At 39.8% G+C, this 15973-nt stretch overlaps 1 protein-coding gene across 9 annotated transcripts in view; it reads right to left on the bottom strand.

The window, feature by feature from the left end:
• LOC139374616 (protein Dok-7-like) overlaps positions 1-15973 on the bottom strand; it is a 56816-nt gene that overhangs the window by 27275 nt on the left and 13568 nt on the right. For all 9 annotated transcript variants that reach the window (XR_011627698.1, XR_011627702.1, XR_011627700.1 and 6 more), the window contains exons 3-4: positions 10073-10303; positions 3887-4087 (exon numbers count right to left, since the gene is read on the bottom strand). Coding sequence is in view for 4 of the 9 variants with exons in the window: in XM_071115644.1 (XP_070971745.1) it covers positions 3887-4087; positions 10073-10303 (432 nt within the window). In the remaining 5 variants the exon portion in view is untranslated. The remainder of the gene's footprint in view (positions 1-3886; positions 4088-10072; positions 10304-15973) is intronic.

The raw sequence follows: 15973 nt of genomic DNA, 5'->3' as shown, positions 1-15973 counted from the left end.
ACTAGTAGAAAATGTGCCCAACTAACCCACTAATCTGAGGATAGTACTATTCAGACCAGACTAGTAGAAAAGGTGCCCAACTAACTCGCCAGGCCAGTGACATTGTGTCTTTACAAATACAGCACGGTACAGATTTTGGACCCAAATGTTACCTGGGCTATGTTCCCCATCCCTGTTTACCGTCCACAGGGACACGGACTGACATTTCTCTAATGAACCAACACTCACATTCTATCTGTTCTATTTCTCTAACGAACCAACACTCACATTCTATCTGTTCTATTTCTCTAACGAACCAACACTCACATTCTATCTGTTCTATTTCTCTAATGAACCAACACTCACATTCTATCTGTTCTATTTCTCTAATGAACCAACACTCACATTCTATCTGTTATATTTCTCTAATGAGCCAACACTCACATTCTATCACTCCTATTTCTCTAATGAACCAACACTCCAATTCTATCACTCCTATTTCTCTAATGAACCAACACTCACATTCTATCTGTTCTATTTCTCTAACGAACCAACACTCACATTCTATCTGTTCTATTTCTCTAATGAACCAACACTCACATTCTATCTGTTATATTTCTCTAATGAAGCAACACTCACATTCTATCTCTCCTATTTCTCTAATGAACCAACACTCACATTCTATCTGTTCTATTTCTCTAATGAGCCAACACTCACATTCTATCACTCCTATTTCTCTAATGAACCAACACTCCAATTCTATCACTCCTATTTCTCTAATGAACCAACACTCACATTCTATCTCTCCTATTTCTGTTATGAACCAACACTCACATTCTATCTGTTCTATTTCTCTAATGAACCAACACTCACATTCTATCTGTTCTATTTCTATAATGAACCAACACTCACATTCTATCTGTTCTATTTCTCTACCGTAACAACACACACCCTTCATTCTGGACATGTCATTCCCCCACTGCTGTTCTGAGGGCAGCTGGCGATATGTAAATGAGGTGGTGGAGAGGGCCGAGGTGATTGGTCTGAGATGGCTCTAGGGGGAGTGGTATTTATAGAATGAAGAAACAAGACACTTGTATTAAGGCCCAGGAGAGTGTGTGTCTCTCTCTCACACACACACACACACACACACACACACACACACACACACACACACACACACACACACACACACACACACACACACACACACACACACACACCCTTGCTATGGTAAAGACCGTTGTCATTGGTCCTGAAAGGCCCGTTACGGTAAAGACAGGCCCGTTACGGTAAAGACAGGCACGTTACGGTAAAGACAGGCCCGTTACGGTAAAGACAGTTGTCTTTTGTCCTGACAGGCCCGTTACGGTAGAGACAGTTGTCTTTTGTCCTGACAGGCCCGTTACGGTAAAGACAGGCCCGTTACGGTAAAGACAGGCCTGTTACGGTAAAGACAGTTGTCATTGGTCCTGACAGGCCCGTTACGGTAAAGACAGGCCTGTTACGGTAGAGACAGTTGTCATTGGTCCTGACAGGCCCGTTACGGTAAAGACAGGCCCGTTACGGTAAAGACAGTTGTCCTTGGTCCTGACAGGCCTGTTACGGTAAAGACAGGCCCGTTACGGTAAAGACAGTTGTCATTGGTCCTGACAGGCCCGTTACGGTAAAGACAGTTGTCATTGGTCCTGACAGGCCTGTTACGGTAAAGACAGTTGTCCTTGGTCCTGACAGGCCTGTTACGGTAAAGACAGGCCCGTTACGGTAAAGACAGGCCCGTTACGGTAAGGACAGGCCCGTTACGGTAAGGACAGTTGACACGAGCACATAATTACTCATTCATTTTGTACAACAGTTAGATGTAAAGCCTCATACTTGAGACTCCTGTATAAACAGCGTTATGGTAATGTTGCCGTATTGTCTCTCATGAGTTTCACCACATTGCACCAGCCGGACCAGTTCGTAAACTGGATTCTTCAGCGATCTTTTATACTTTCTCCGGAACATGAATGTCGTTCGGACCTCCAGTTCTGTGAGGTGGAAGAAATTCCTTTGTTCTCTCTATGAAAACTCACTCTCTCTATATACTATACTGTACTCTGGGATACCAACTATACTGTACTCTGGGATACCAACTATACTGTACTCTGGGATACCAACTATGCTGTACTCTGAGATACCAACTATACTGTACTCTGAGATACCAACTATACTGTACTGAGATACCAACTATACTGTACTCTGAGATACCAACTATACTGTACTGTGATACCAACTATACTGTACTGAGATACCAACTATACTGTACTCTGAGATACCAACTATACTGTACTGAGATACCAACTATACTGTACTGAGATACCAACTATACTGTACTCTGAGATATCAACCAACCACAAAATACTGTAGTCATTGGGGGAGAAGAGAGAACGATAGAGAGACAGGGACAATGTACTGCTGGGATGGAACAAAAGCCTGCACACCTCGGATTCTCCAGGACCAGAGATGGAGGCCACAGACCTGGTGAACTGTCACTATGGAAATGTGGAATTATTTTGGAATTCAAAACAATTCCATTTAATTCTTATTAAAACTAGCTAACCCGTTGACACAGTGAGTTCCATTCTCAAACGTAGTGCACTATATAGGGAATAGGGTGCCATAGGGCTCTGCTCTAAAGTAGTGCACTATTTAGGGAATAGGGTGCCATAGGCCTCTGGTCTAAAGTAGTGCACTACATAGGGAATAGGGTGCCATAAGGCTCTGGTCTAAAGTAGTGTACTACATAGGGAATAGGGTGCCATAGGGCTCTGGTCTAAAGTAGAGCACTACATAGGGTTCCATAGGGCTCTGGTCTAAAGTAGTGCACTATATAGGGAATAGGGTGCCATAGGGCTCTGGTCTAAAGTAGTGCACTACATAGGGAATAGGGCTCTGGTCTAAAGTAGTGCGCTACATAGGGTGCCATAGGGCTCTGGTCTAAAGTAGTGCACTATATAGGGAATAGTGTGCCATAGGGTTCTGGTCTAAAGTAGTGCACTATATAGGGAATAGTGTGCCATAGGGTTCTGGTCTAAAGTAGTGCACTATATAGGGAATAGTGTGCCATAGGGTTCTGGTCTAAAGTAGTGCACTATATAGGGAATAGTGTGCCATAGGGTTCTGGTCTAAAGTAGTGCACTATATAGGGAATAGTGTGCCATAGGGTTCTGGTCTAAAGTTGTGCACTATATAGGGAATAGTGTGCCATAGGGCTCTGGTCTAAAGTAGTGCACTATATAGGGAATAGGGTGCCATAGGGCTCTGGTCTAAAGTAGTGCACTACATAGGGTTCCATATAACTCTGGTCTAAAGTAGTGCACTACATAGGGAATAGGGTGCCATAGGGCTCTGGTCTAAAGTTGTGCACTATATAGGGAATAGTGTGCCATAGGGCTCTGGTCTAAAGTAGTGCACTATATAGGGAATAGGGTGCCATAGGGCTCTGGTCTAAAGTAGTGCACTACATAGGGTTCCATATAACTCTGGTCTAAAGTAGTGCACTACATAGGGAATAGGGTGCAATAGGGCTCTGGTCTAAAGTAGAGCACTACATAGGGTTCCATAGGGCTCTGGTCTAAAGTAGTGCACTATATAGGGAATAGTGTGCCATAGGGTTCTGGTCTAAAGTAGTGCACTACATAGGGTTCCATAGGGCTCTGGTCTAAAGTAGTGCACTACATAGGGAATAGGGTGCAATAGGGCTCTGGTCTAAAGTAGTGCACTACATAGGGAATAGGGTGCCATAGGGCTCTGGTCTAAAGTAGTGCACTACATAGGGTTCCATAGAACTCTGGTCTAAAGTAGTGCACTACATAGGGAATAGGGTGCCATTTGGGACACTGTCCCTTTGTGGTTCCATACTCACAGTATCCACATCTAGTGCCACCCTCAAAAACAAAGCCATTGGGCACGTCGCCATAGCGACGCAGGTCTGACAGCTTCCACTGGCCAATCACGGCCGGCGGGAGGTCCCTAGTGAGGACCAGTAGGTTGTTGCACAGGTGCAGGGAGGCGGGACCACTCTCTAGCTTAGTTCCTGGCTGAACGCCTACACTGAACCTGTGGACTGGTTGAGAGAGAAAGAGAGCAAGAGAGGGGGAGAGGGAGAGAGAGATAGAGGGAGAGAGAGATAGAGAGAGAGAGAGAGGGGGGAAGGGGGAGGGAGAGAGAGAGAGAGAGAGAGAGAGAGAGAGAGAGAGCGGGGAGGGGGGAGAGAGAGAGAGAGAGGGGAAGAGGGTGAGAGAGAGAGAGCGAGAGGGGAAGAGGGAGAGAGAGGGGAGGGAGAGGGGGAGCGAGAGTGGGGGGAGGGGGAGGGAGAGAGAGATTAATTATTATTCAAACTAAGCTAAAGGCAAAGAGAGCCGCTGTCACACACCATGAGTTCTGTATCAATCAGAGACATAATGAAGGTATCATACACACGGATCATAAGTCTAGGACAGTATACATACACACGGATCATAAGTCTAGGACAGTATACAGTACACACACACGGATCATACGTCTAGGACAGTATACACACACACACGGATCATAAGTCTAGGACAGTATACACACACACACGGATCATAAGTCTAGGACAGTATACACACACACGGATCATACGTCTAGGACAGTATACAGTACATACACACGGATCATAAGTCTAGGACAGTATACATACACACGGATCATAAGTCTAGGACAGTATACACACACACACGGATTATACGTCTAGGACAGTATACACACACACGGATCATAAGTCTAGGACAGTATACACACACACACGGATTATACGTCTAGGACAGTATACAGTATACACACACACGGATCATACGTCTAGGACAGTATACACACACACGGATCATACGTCTAGGACAGTATACAGTACATACACACGGATCATAAGTCTAGGACAGTATACACACACACGGATCATAAGTCTAGGACAGTATACACACACACGGATCATACGTCTAGGACAGTATACACACACACGGATCATTAGTCTAGGACAGTATACAGTACATACACACGGATCATAAGTCTAGGACAGTATACACACACACGGATCATAAGTCTAGGACAGTATACACACACACGGATCATACGTCTAGGACAGTATACACACACACGGATCATTAGTCTAGGACAGTATACAGTACATACACACGGATCATACGTCTAGGACAGTATACATACACACGGATCATTAGTCTAGGACAGTATACAGTACATACACATGGATCATAAGTCTAGGACAGTATACACACACACGGATCATAAGTCTAGGACAGTATACACACACACGGATCATACGTCTAGGACAGTATACACACACACGGATCATTAGTCTAGGACAGTATACACACACACGGATCATAAGTCTAGGACAGTATACATACACACGGATCATACGTCTAGGACAGTATACACACACACGGATCATAAGTCTAGGACAGTATACACACGTGAATGACAGTAACCTAAACCTATCACTGTTACATTGAGCTGGGTGAATGACAGTAACCTAAACCTGTCACTGTTACATTGAACTGGGTGAATGGAATATGAATGACAGTAACCTAAACCTGTCACTGTTACATTGAACTGGGTGAATATGAATGACAGTAACCTAAACCTGTCACTGTTACATTGAACTGGGTGAATATGAATGGCAGTAACCTAAACCTGTCACTGTTACATTGAACTGGGTGAATATGAATGACAGTAACCTAAACCTATCACTGTTACATTGAACTGGGTGAATATGAATGACAGTAACCTAAACCTGTCACTGTTACATTGAACTGGGTGAATATGAATGACAGTAACCTAAACCCGTCACTGTTACATTGAACTGGGTGAATATGAATGACAGTAACCTAAACCTATCACTGTTACATTGAACTGGGTGAATGACAGTAACCTAAACCTATCACTGTTACATTGAACTGGGTGAAAATGAATGACAGTAACCTAAACCTGTCACTGTTACATTGAACTGGGTGAATATGAATGACAGTAACCTAAACCTGTCACTGTTACATTGAACTGGGTGAATGACAGTAACCTAAACCTGTCACTGTTACATTGAACTGGGTGAATATGAATGACAGTAACCTAAACCTGTCACTGTTACATTGAACTGGGTGAATATGAATGACAGTAAACTAAACCTGTCACTGTTACATTGATCTGGGTGAATGACAGTAACCTAAACCTGTCACTGTTACATTGAACTGGGTGAATATGAATGACAGTAACCTAAACCTGTCACTGTTACATTGAACTGGGTGAATATGAATGACAGTAACCTAAACCTATCACTGTTACATTGAACTGGGTGAATGACAGTAACCTAAACCTGTCACTGTTACATTGAACTGGGTGAATATGAATGACAGTAACCTAAACCTATCACTGTTACATTGAACTGGGTGAATATGAATGACAGTAACCTAAACCTGTCACTGTTACATTGAACTGGGTGAATATGAATGACAGTAACCTAAACCTGTCACTGTTACATTGAACTGGGTAAATATGAATGACAGTAACCTAAACCTGTCACTGTTACATTGAACTGGGTGAATGACAGTAACCTAAACCTATCACTGTTACATTGAGCTGGGTGAATGACAGTAACCTAAACCTGTCACTGTTACATTGAACTGGGTGAATATGAATGACAGTAACCTAAACCTATCACTGTTACATTGAACTGGGTGAATGACAGTAACCTAAACCTATCACTGTTACATTGAGCTGGGTGAATGACAGTAACCTAAACCTGTCACTGTTACATTGAACTGGGTGAATGGAATATGAATGACAGTAACCTAAACCTGTCACTGTTACATTGAACTGGGTGAATATGAATGACAGTAACCTAAACCTATCACTGTTACATTGAACTGGGTGAATATGAATGACAGTAACCTAAACCTGTCACTGTTACATTGAACTGGGTGAATATGAATGACAGTAACCTAAACCTGTCTCTGTTACATTGAACTGGGTGAATATGAATGACAGTAACCTAAACCTATCACTGTTACATTGAACTGGGTGAATATGAATGACAGTAACCTAAACCTGTCACTGTTACATTGAACTGGGTGAATATGAATGACAGTAACCTAAACCCATCACTGTTACATTGAACTGGGTGAATATGAATGACAGTAACCTAAACCTATCACTGTTACATTGAACTGGGTGAATGACAGTAACCTAAACCTATCACTGTTACATTGAACTGGGTGAAAATGAATGACAGTAACCTAAACCTGTCACTGTTACATTGAACTGGGTGAATATGAATGACAGTAACCTAAACCTGTCACTGTTACATTGAACTGGGTGAATGACAGTAACCTAAACCTGTCACTGTTACATTGAACTGGGTGAATATGAATGACAGTAACCTAAACCTGTCACTGTTACATTGAACTGGGTGAATATGAATGACAGTAAACTAAACCTGTCACTGTTACATTGATCTGGGTGAATGACAGTAACCTAAACCTGTCACTGTTACATTGAACTGGGTGAATATGAATGACAGTAACCTAAACCTGTCACTGTTACATTGAACTGGGTGAATATGAATGACAGTAACCTAAACCTATCACTGTTACATTGAACTGGGTGAATGACAGTAACCTAAACCTGTCACTGTTACATTGAACTGGGTGAATATGAATGACAGTAACCTAAACCTATCACTGTTACATTGAACTGGGTGAATATGAATGACAGTAACCTAAACCTGTCACTGTTACATTGAACTGGGTGAATATGAATGACAGTAACCTAAACCTGTCACTGTTACATTGAACTGGGTGAATATGAATGACAGTAACCTAAACCTATCACTGTTACATTGAACTGGGTGAATATGAATGACAGTAACCTAAACCTGTCACTGTTACATTGAGCTGGGTGAATGACAGTAACCTAAACCTATCACTGTTACATTGAACTGGGTGAATGACAGTAACCTAAACCCATCACTGTTACATTGAACTGGGTGAATATGAATGACAGTAACCTAAACCTGTCACTGTTACATTGAACTGGGTGAATGACAGTAACCTAAACCTATCACTGTTACATTGAACTGGGTGAATGACAGTAACCTAAACCTGTCACTGTTACATTGAACTGGGTGAATATGAATGACAGTAACCTAAACCTGTCACTGTTACATTGAACTGGGTGAATATGAATGACAGTAACCTAAACCTATCACTGTTACATTGAACTGGGTGAATATGAATGACAGTAACCTAAACCTATCACTGTTACATTGAACTGGTTGAATATGAATGACAGTAACCTAAACCTGTCACTGTTACATTGAACTGGGTGAATATGAATGACAGTAACCTAAACCTGTCACTGTTACATTGAGCTGGGTGAATATGAATGACAGTAACCTAAACCTGTCACTGTTACATTGACCTGGGTGAATGACAGTAACCTAAACCTGTCACTGTTACATTGAACTGGGTGAATATGAATGACAGTAACCTAAACCTATCACTGTTACATTGAACTGGGTGGATATGAATGACAGTAACCTAAACCTGTCACTGTTACATTGAACTGGGTGAATATGAATGACAGTAACCTAAACCTGTCACTGTTACATTGACCTGGGTGAATGACAGTAACCTAAACCTGTCACTGTTACATTGAACTGGGTGAATATGAATGACAGTAACCTAAACCTATCACTGTTACATTGAACTGGGTGGATATGAATGACAGTAACCTAAACCTGTCACTGTTACATTGAACTGGGTGAATATGAATGACAGTAACCTAAACCTGTCACTGTTACATTGAACTGGGTGAATATGAATGACAGTAACCTAAACCTGTCACTGTTACATTGAACTGGGTGAAAATGAATGACAGTAACCTAAACCTATCACTGTTACATTGAACTGGGTGAATATGAATGACAGTAACCTAAACCTGTCACTGTGACATTGAACTGGGTGAATATGAATGACAGTAACCTAAACCTGTCACTGTGACATTGAACTGGGTGAATATGAATGACAGTAACCTAAACCTGTCACTGTTACATTGAACTGGGTGAATATGAATGACAGTAACCTAAACCTACCACTGTTACATTGAACTGGGTGAATATGAATGACAGTAACCTAAACCTGTCACTGTTACATTGAACTGGGTGAATATGAATGACAGTAACCTAAACCTGTCACTGTTACATTGAACTGGGTGAATATGAATGACAGTAACCTAAACCTGTCACTGTTACATTGAACTGGGTGAATATGAATGACAGTAACCTAAACCTGTCACTGTTACATTGAACTGGGTGAATATGAATGACAGTAACCTAAACCTGTCACTGTTACATTGAACTGGGTGAATATGAATGACAGTGACCTAAACCTGTCACTGTTACATTGACCTGGGTGAATGCCAGTAACCTAAACCTGTCACTGTTACATTGAACTGGGTGAATGACAGTAACCTAAACCTGTCACTGTTACATTGAACAGGGTGAATATGAATGACAGTAACCTAAACCTGTCACTGTTACATTGAACTGGGTGAATATGAATGACAGTAACCTAAACCTGTCACTGTTACATTGAACTGGGTGAATGACAGTAACCTAAACCTGTCACTGTGACATTGAACTGGGTGAATATGAATGACAGTAACCTAAACCTGTCACTGTTACATTGAACTGGGTGAATATGAATGACAGTAACCTAAACCTGCTGTAATTGAAATAAGGCCGTGCTCATTAAACAAACCAAAAACAATCCTCCCTAATGTTGACGGCACCAACCGCCACTGGTCTAGACTGAGATGTACATATTAAACCAACTTCTTCGCAAACTTAATCGCACACACACACACAGAGGCACACACACACACACACACAGAGGCACACACGCACACACAAACAAACGCACACAACTGCCCCCCCCCCTCCACCCAACCTTCTCCCAGGCTATATCTCAGCACGCACGCACGCGCACGCACGCACACTACTGCCCCCCCTCCAGCCTACCTTCTCCCAGGCTGTATCTCAGCCTAGCGTCCCATGCCGTCAGCCCCTCTCTGCTGTCGAAGCCCAGTCCCACTGTGTGTCCCAGACAGAGGATGGTGAGGGTGTAGGCCACCCCGTCGTACCCTAACCCCGGCTCCACTCCACAGATCCCCTCCAAGGTCATCTGCAGCCGCTCACGACGACCCCTGACCTTATCGGACTTATCCCGGTAGACCAGGAGAGAGAGGCAGTCTGGGTAGAGAGGGAGGAGAGGAGAGATGGTGAAATCATTTTGAACATAGAATCCCTTTTAGAGATAGATGTGAGGGGTTGAGGGGAGCTGAAGGATGGGACTGGAGGGTGTTCAGAGATAGATGGGAGGGGTTGAGGGGAGCTGAAGGCTGGGACTGGAGGGTGTTCAGAGATAGATGGGAGGGGTTGAGGGGAGCTGAAGGATGGGACTGGAGGGTGTTCAGAGATAGATGGGAGGGGTTGAGGGGAGCTGAAGGGTGGGACTGGAGGGTGTTCAGAGATAGATGGGAGGGGTTGAGGGGAGCTGAAGGACTGGATGGTGTTCAGAGATAGATGGGAGGGGTTGAGGGGAGCTGAAGGCTGGGAATGGGAGGGGTTGAGGGGAGCTGAAGGCTGGGAATGGGAGGGGTTGAGGGGAGCTGAAGGATGGGACTGGGAGGGGTTGAGGGGAGAGGAAGGATGGGACTAATAACAACAAGATAACTAATGTAAAATATACTGTGTCCGTAGAATGTATATAGTATGTATAAACTGGAAGTAGAAGCCTAAGTGTTGTTGTTCATTAGTTTACTACAATTAGGGGAGAGGTGGGAGGGTTAGGGGACAATAATAAGGGAAAATATATTTAAGAAAAAATATATATATTTAAAATAATATATTTACAATAACAAAAATATATGAGTTGAAATGACATTGATAGAAGATCTGCAATATTAAATCAGATCTACCCCCTAAAAACTAAAATAAATAAAAAATAACCCCCTCTATTATGTAACAGAACAATAACCCCTTCTAATATGTAACAGAACAATAACCCCTTCTAATATGTAACAGAACAATAACCCCCTCTAATATGTAACAGAACAATAACCCCTTCTAATATGTAACAGAACAATAACCCCCTCTAATATGTAACAGAACAATAACCCCTTCTAATATGTAACAGAACAATAACCCCTTCTAATATGTAACAGAACAATAACCCCTTCTAATATGTAACAGAACAATAACCCCTTCTAATATGTAACAGAACAATACCCCCTTCTAATATGTAACAGAACAATAACCCCTTCTAATATGTAACAGAACAATAACCCCTTCTAATATGTAACAGAACAATAACCCCTTCTAATATGTAACAGAACAATAACCCCTTCTAATATGTAACAGAACAATAACCCCTTCTAATATGTAACAGAACAATAACCCCTTCTAATATGTAACAGAACAATAACCCCTTCTAATATGTAACAGAACAATAACCCCTTCTAATATGTAACAGAACAATAACCCCTTCTAATATGTAACAGAACATGTAACAGAACAATAACCCCTTCTAACATGTAACAGAACAATAACCCCTTCTAATATGTAACAGAACAATAACCCCTTCTAATATGTAACAGAACAATAACCCCTTCTAATATGTAACAGAACAATAACCCCTTCTAATATGTAACAGAACAATAACCCCTTCTAATATGTAACAGAACAATAACCCCTTCTAATATGTAACAGAACAATAACCCCTTCTAATATGTAACAGAACAATAACCCCTTCTAATATGTAACAGAACAATAACCCCTTCTAATATGTAACAGAACAATAACCCCTTCTAATATGTAACAGGACAATAACCCCTTCTAATATGTAACAGAACAATAACCCCTTCTAACATGTAACAGAACAATAACCCCTTCTAATATGTAACAGAACAATAACCCCTTCTAATATGTAACAGAACAATAACCCCTTCTAATATGTAACAGAACAATAACCCCCTCTAATATGTAACAGAACAATAACCCCTTCTAATATGTAACAGAACAATAACCCCTTCTAATATGTAACAGAACAATAACCCCTTCTAATATGTAACAGAACAATAACCCCTTCTAATATGTACCAGAACAATAACCCCTTCTAATATGTAACAGAACAATAACCCCTTCTAATATGTAACAGAACAATAACCCCTTCTAATATGTAACAGAATAATAACCCCTTCTAACATGTAACAGAACAATAACCCCTTCTAATATGTAACAGAACAATAACCCCTTCTAATATGTAACAGAACAATAACCCCTTCTAATATGTAACAGAACAATAACCCCTTCTAATATGTAACAGAACAATAACCCCTTCTAATATGTAACAGAACAATAACCCCTTCTAACATGTAACAGAACAATAACCCCCTCTAATATGTACCAGAACAATAACCCCTTCTAATATGTAACAGAACAATAACCCCTTCTAATATGTAACAGAACAATAACCCCTTCTAATATGTAACAGAACAATAACCCCTTCTAATATGTAACAGAACAATAACCCCTTCTAATATGTAACAGAACAATAACCCCTTCTAATATGTACCAGAACAATAACCCCTTCTATAATGTAACAGAACAATAACCCCTTCTAATATGTAACAGAACAATAACCCCTTCTGATATGTAACAGAACAATAACCCCCTCTAACATCTAACAGAACAATAACCCCTTCTAATATGTAACAGAACAATAACCCCTTCTAATATGTAACAGAACAATAACCCCTTCTAATATGTAACAGAACAATAACCCCTTCTAATATGTAACAGAACAATAACCCCTTCTAATATGTAACAGAACAATAACCCCTTCTAATATGTAACAGACCAATAACCCCTTCTAACATGTAACAGAACAATAACCCCTTCTAATATGTAACAGAACAATAACCCCTTCTAATATGTAACAGAACAATAACCCCTTCTAATATGTAACAGAACAATAACCCATTCTAACATGTAACAGAACAATAACCCCTTCTAATATGTAACAGAACAATAACCCCTTCTAATATGTAACAGAACAATAACCCCTTCTAATATGTAACAGAACAATAACCCCCTCTAATATGTAACAGAACATGTAACAGAACAATAACCCCTTCTAATATGTAACAGAACAATAACCCCTTCTAATATGTAACAGAACAATAACCCCTTCTAATATGTAACAGAACAATAACCCCTTCTAATATGTACCAGAACAATAACCCCTTCTAATATGTAACAGAACAATAACCCCTTCTAATATGTACCAGAACAATAACCCCTTCTAATATGTAACAGAACAATAACCCATTCTAATATGTAACAGAACAATAACCCCTGCTAATATGTAACAGAACAATAACCCCTTCTAATATGTAACAGAACAATAACCCCTTCTAATATGTAACAGAACAATAACCCCTTCTAATATGTAACAGAACAATAACCCCCTCTAATATGTAACAGAACATGTAACAGAACAATAACCCCTTCTAATATGTAACAGAACATGTAACAGAACAATAACCCCTTCTATAATGTAACAGAACAATAACCCCTTCTAATATGTAACAGAACAATAACCCCCTCTAATATGTAACAGAACAATAACCCCCTCTAATATGTAACAGAACAATAACCCCCTCTAATATGTAACAGAACAATAACCCCTTCTAATATGTAACAGAACAATAACCCCTTCTAATATGTAACAGAACAATAACCCCTTCTAATATGTAACAGAACAATAACCCCTTCTAATATGTAACAGAACAATAACCCCTTCTAATATGTAACAGAACAATAACCCCTTCTAATATGTAACAGAACAATAACCCCTTCTAATATGTACCAGAACAATAACCCCTTCTATAATGTCACAGAACAATAACCCCTTCTAATATGTAACAGAACAATAACCCCTTCTAATATGTAACAGAACAATAACCCCTTCTATAATGTAACAGAACAATAACCCCTTCTAATATGTAACAGAACAATAACCCCTTCTAATATGTACCAGAACAATAACCCCTTCTATAATGTAACAGAACAATAACCCCTTCTAATATGTAACAGAACAATAACCCCTTCTAATATGTAACAGAACAATAACCCCTTCTAATATGTAACAGAACAATAACCCCCTCTAATATGTAACAGAACAATAACCCCTTCTAATATGTAACAGAACAATAACCCCTTCTAATATGTAACAGAACAATAACCCCTTCTAATATGTAACAGAACAATAACCCCTTCTAATATGTACCAGAACAATAACCCCTTCTAATATGTAACAGAACAATAACCCCTTCTAATATGTACCAGAACAATAACCCCTTCTAATATGTAACAGAACAATAACCCATTCTAATATGTAACAGAACAATAACCCCTGCTAATATGTAACAGAACAATAACCCCTTCTAATATGTAACAGAACAATAACCCCCTCTAATATGTAACAGAACAATAACCCCTTCTAATATGTAACAGAACAATAACCCCTTCTAATATGTAACAGAACAATAACCCCTTCTAATATGTAACAGAACAATAACCCCTTCTAATATGTAACAGAACAATAACCCCTTCTAATATGTAACAGAACAATAACCCCTTCTAATATGTAACAGAACAATAACCCCTTCTAATATGTAACAGAACAATAACCCCTTCTAATATGTAACAGAACAATAACCCCTTCTAATATGTAACAGAACAATAACCCCTTCTAATATGTAACAGGACAATAACCCCTTCTAACATGTAACAGAACAATAACCCCCTCTAATATGTAACAGAACAATAACCCCTTCTAATATGTAACAGAACAATAACCCCCTCTAATATGTAACAGAACAATAACCCCCTCTAATATGTAACAGAACAATAACCCCTTCTAATATGTAACAGAACAATAACCCCTTCTAATATGTAACAGAACATGTAACAGAACAATAACCCCTTCTAATATGTAACATAACAATAACCCCTTCTAATATGTAACAGAACAATAACCCCTTCTAATATGTAACAGAACAATAACCCCTTCTGATATGTAACAGAACATGTAACAGAACAATAACCCCTTCTAATATGTAACAGAACATGTAACAGAACAATAACCCCTTCTAATATGTAACATAACAATAACCCCTTCTAATATGTAACAGAACAATAACCCCTTCTAATATGTAACAGAACAATAACCCCTTCTAATATGTAACAGAACAATAACCCCTTCTAATATGTAACAGAACATGTAACAGAACAATAACCCCTTCTAACATGTAACAGAACAATAACCTCTTCTAATATGTAACAGAACAATAACCCCTTCTAATATGTAACAGAACAATAACCCCTTCTAATATGTAACAGAACAATAACCCCTTCTAATATGTAACAGAACAATAACCCCTTCTAATATGTAACAGAACAATAACCCCTTCTAATATGTAACATAACAATAACCCCTTCTAATATGTAACAGAACAATAACCCCTTCTAATATGTAACAGAACAATAACCCCTTCTAATATGTAACAGAACATGTAACAGAACAATAACCCCTTCTAACATGTAACAGAACAATAACCTCTTCTAATATGTAACAGAACAATAACCCCTTCTAATATGTAACAGAACAATAACCCCTTCTAATATGTAACAGAACAATAACCCCTTCTAATATGTAACAGAACAATAACCCCTTCTAATATGTAACAGAACAATAACCCCTTCTAATATGTAACAGAACAATAACCCCTTCTAATATGTAACAGAACAATAACCCCTTCTAATATGTAACAGAACAATAACCCCTTCTAATATGTA

The sequence above is a fragment of the Oncorhynchus clarkii genome, chromosome 19, assembly GCF_045791955.1.
Source record: "Oncorhynchus clarkii lewisi isolate Uvic-CL-2024 chromosome 19, UVic_Ocla_1.0, whole genome shotgun sequence".
NCBI lineage: Eukaryota > Metazoa > Chordata > Actinopteri > Salmoniformes > Salmonidae > Oncorhynchus > Oncorhynchus clarkii.
This window is presented reverse-complemented; position numbering and strand designations above follow the sequence as displayed.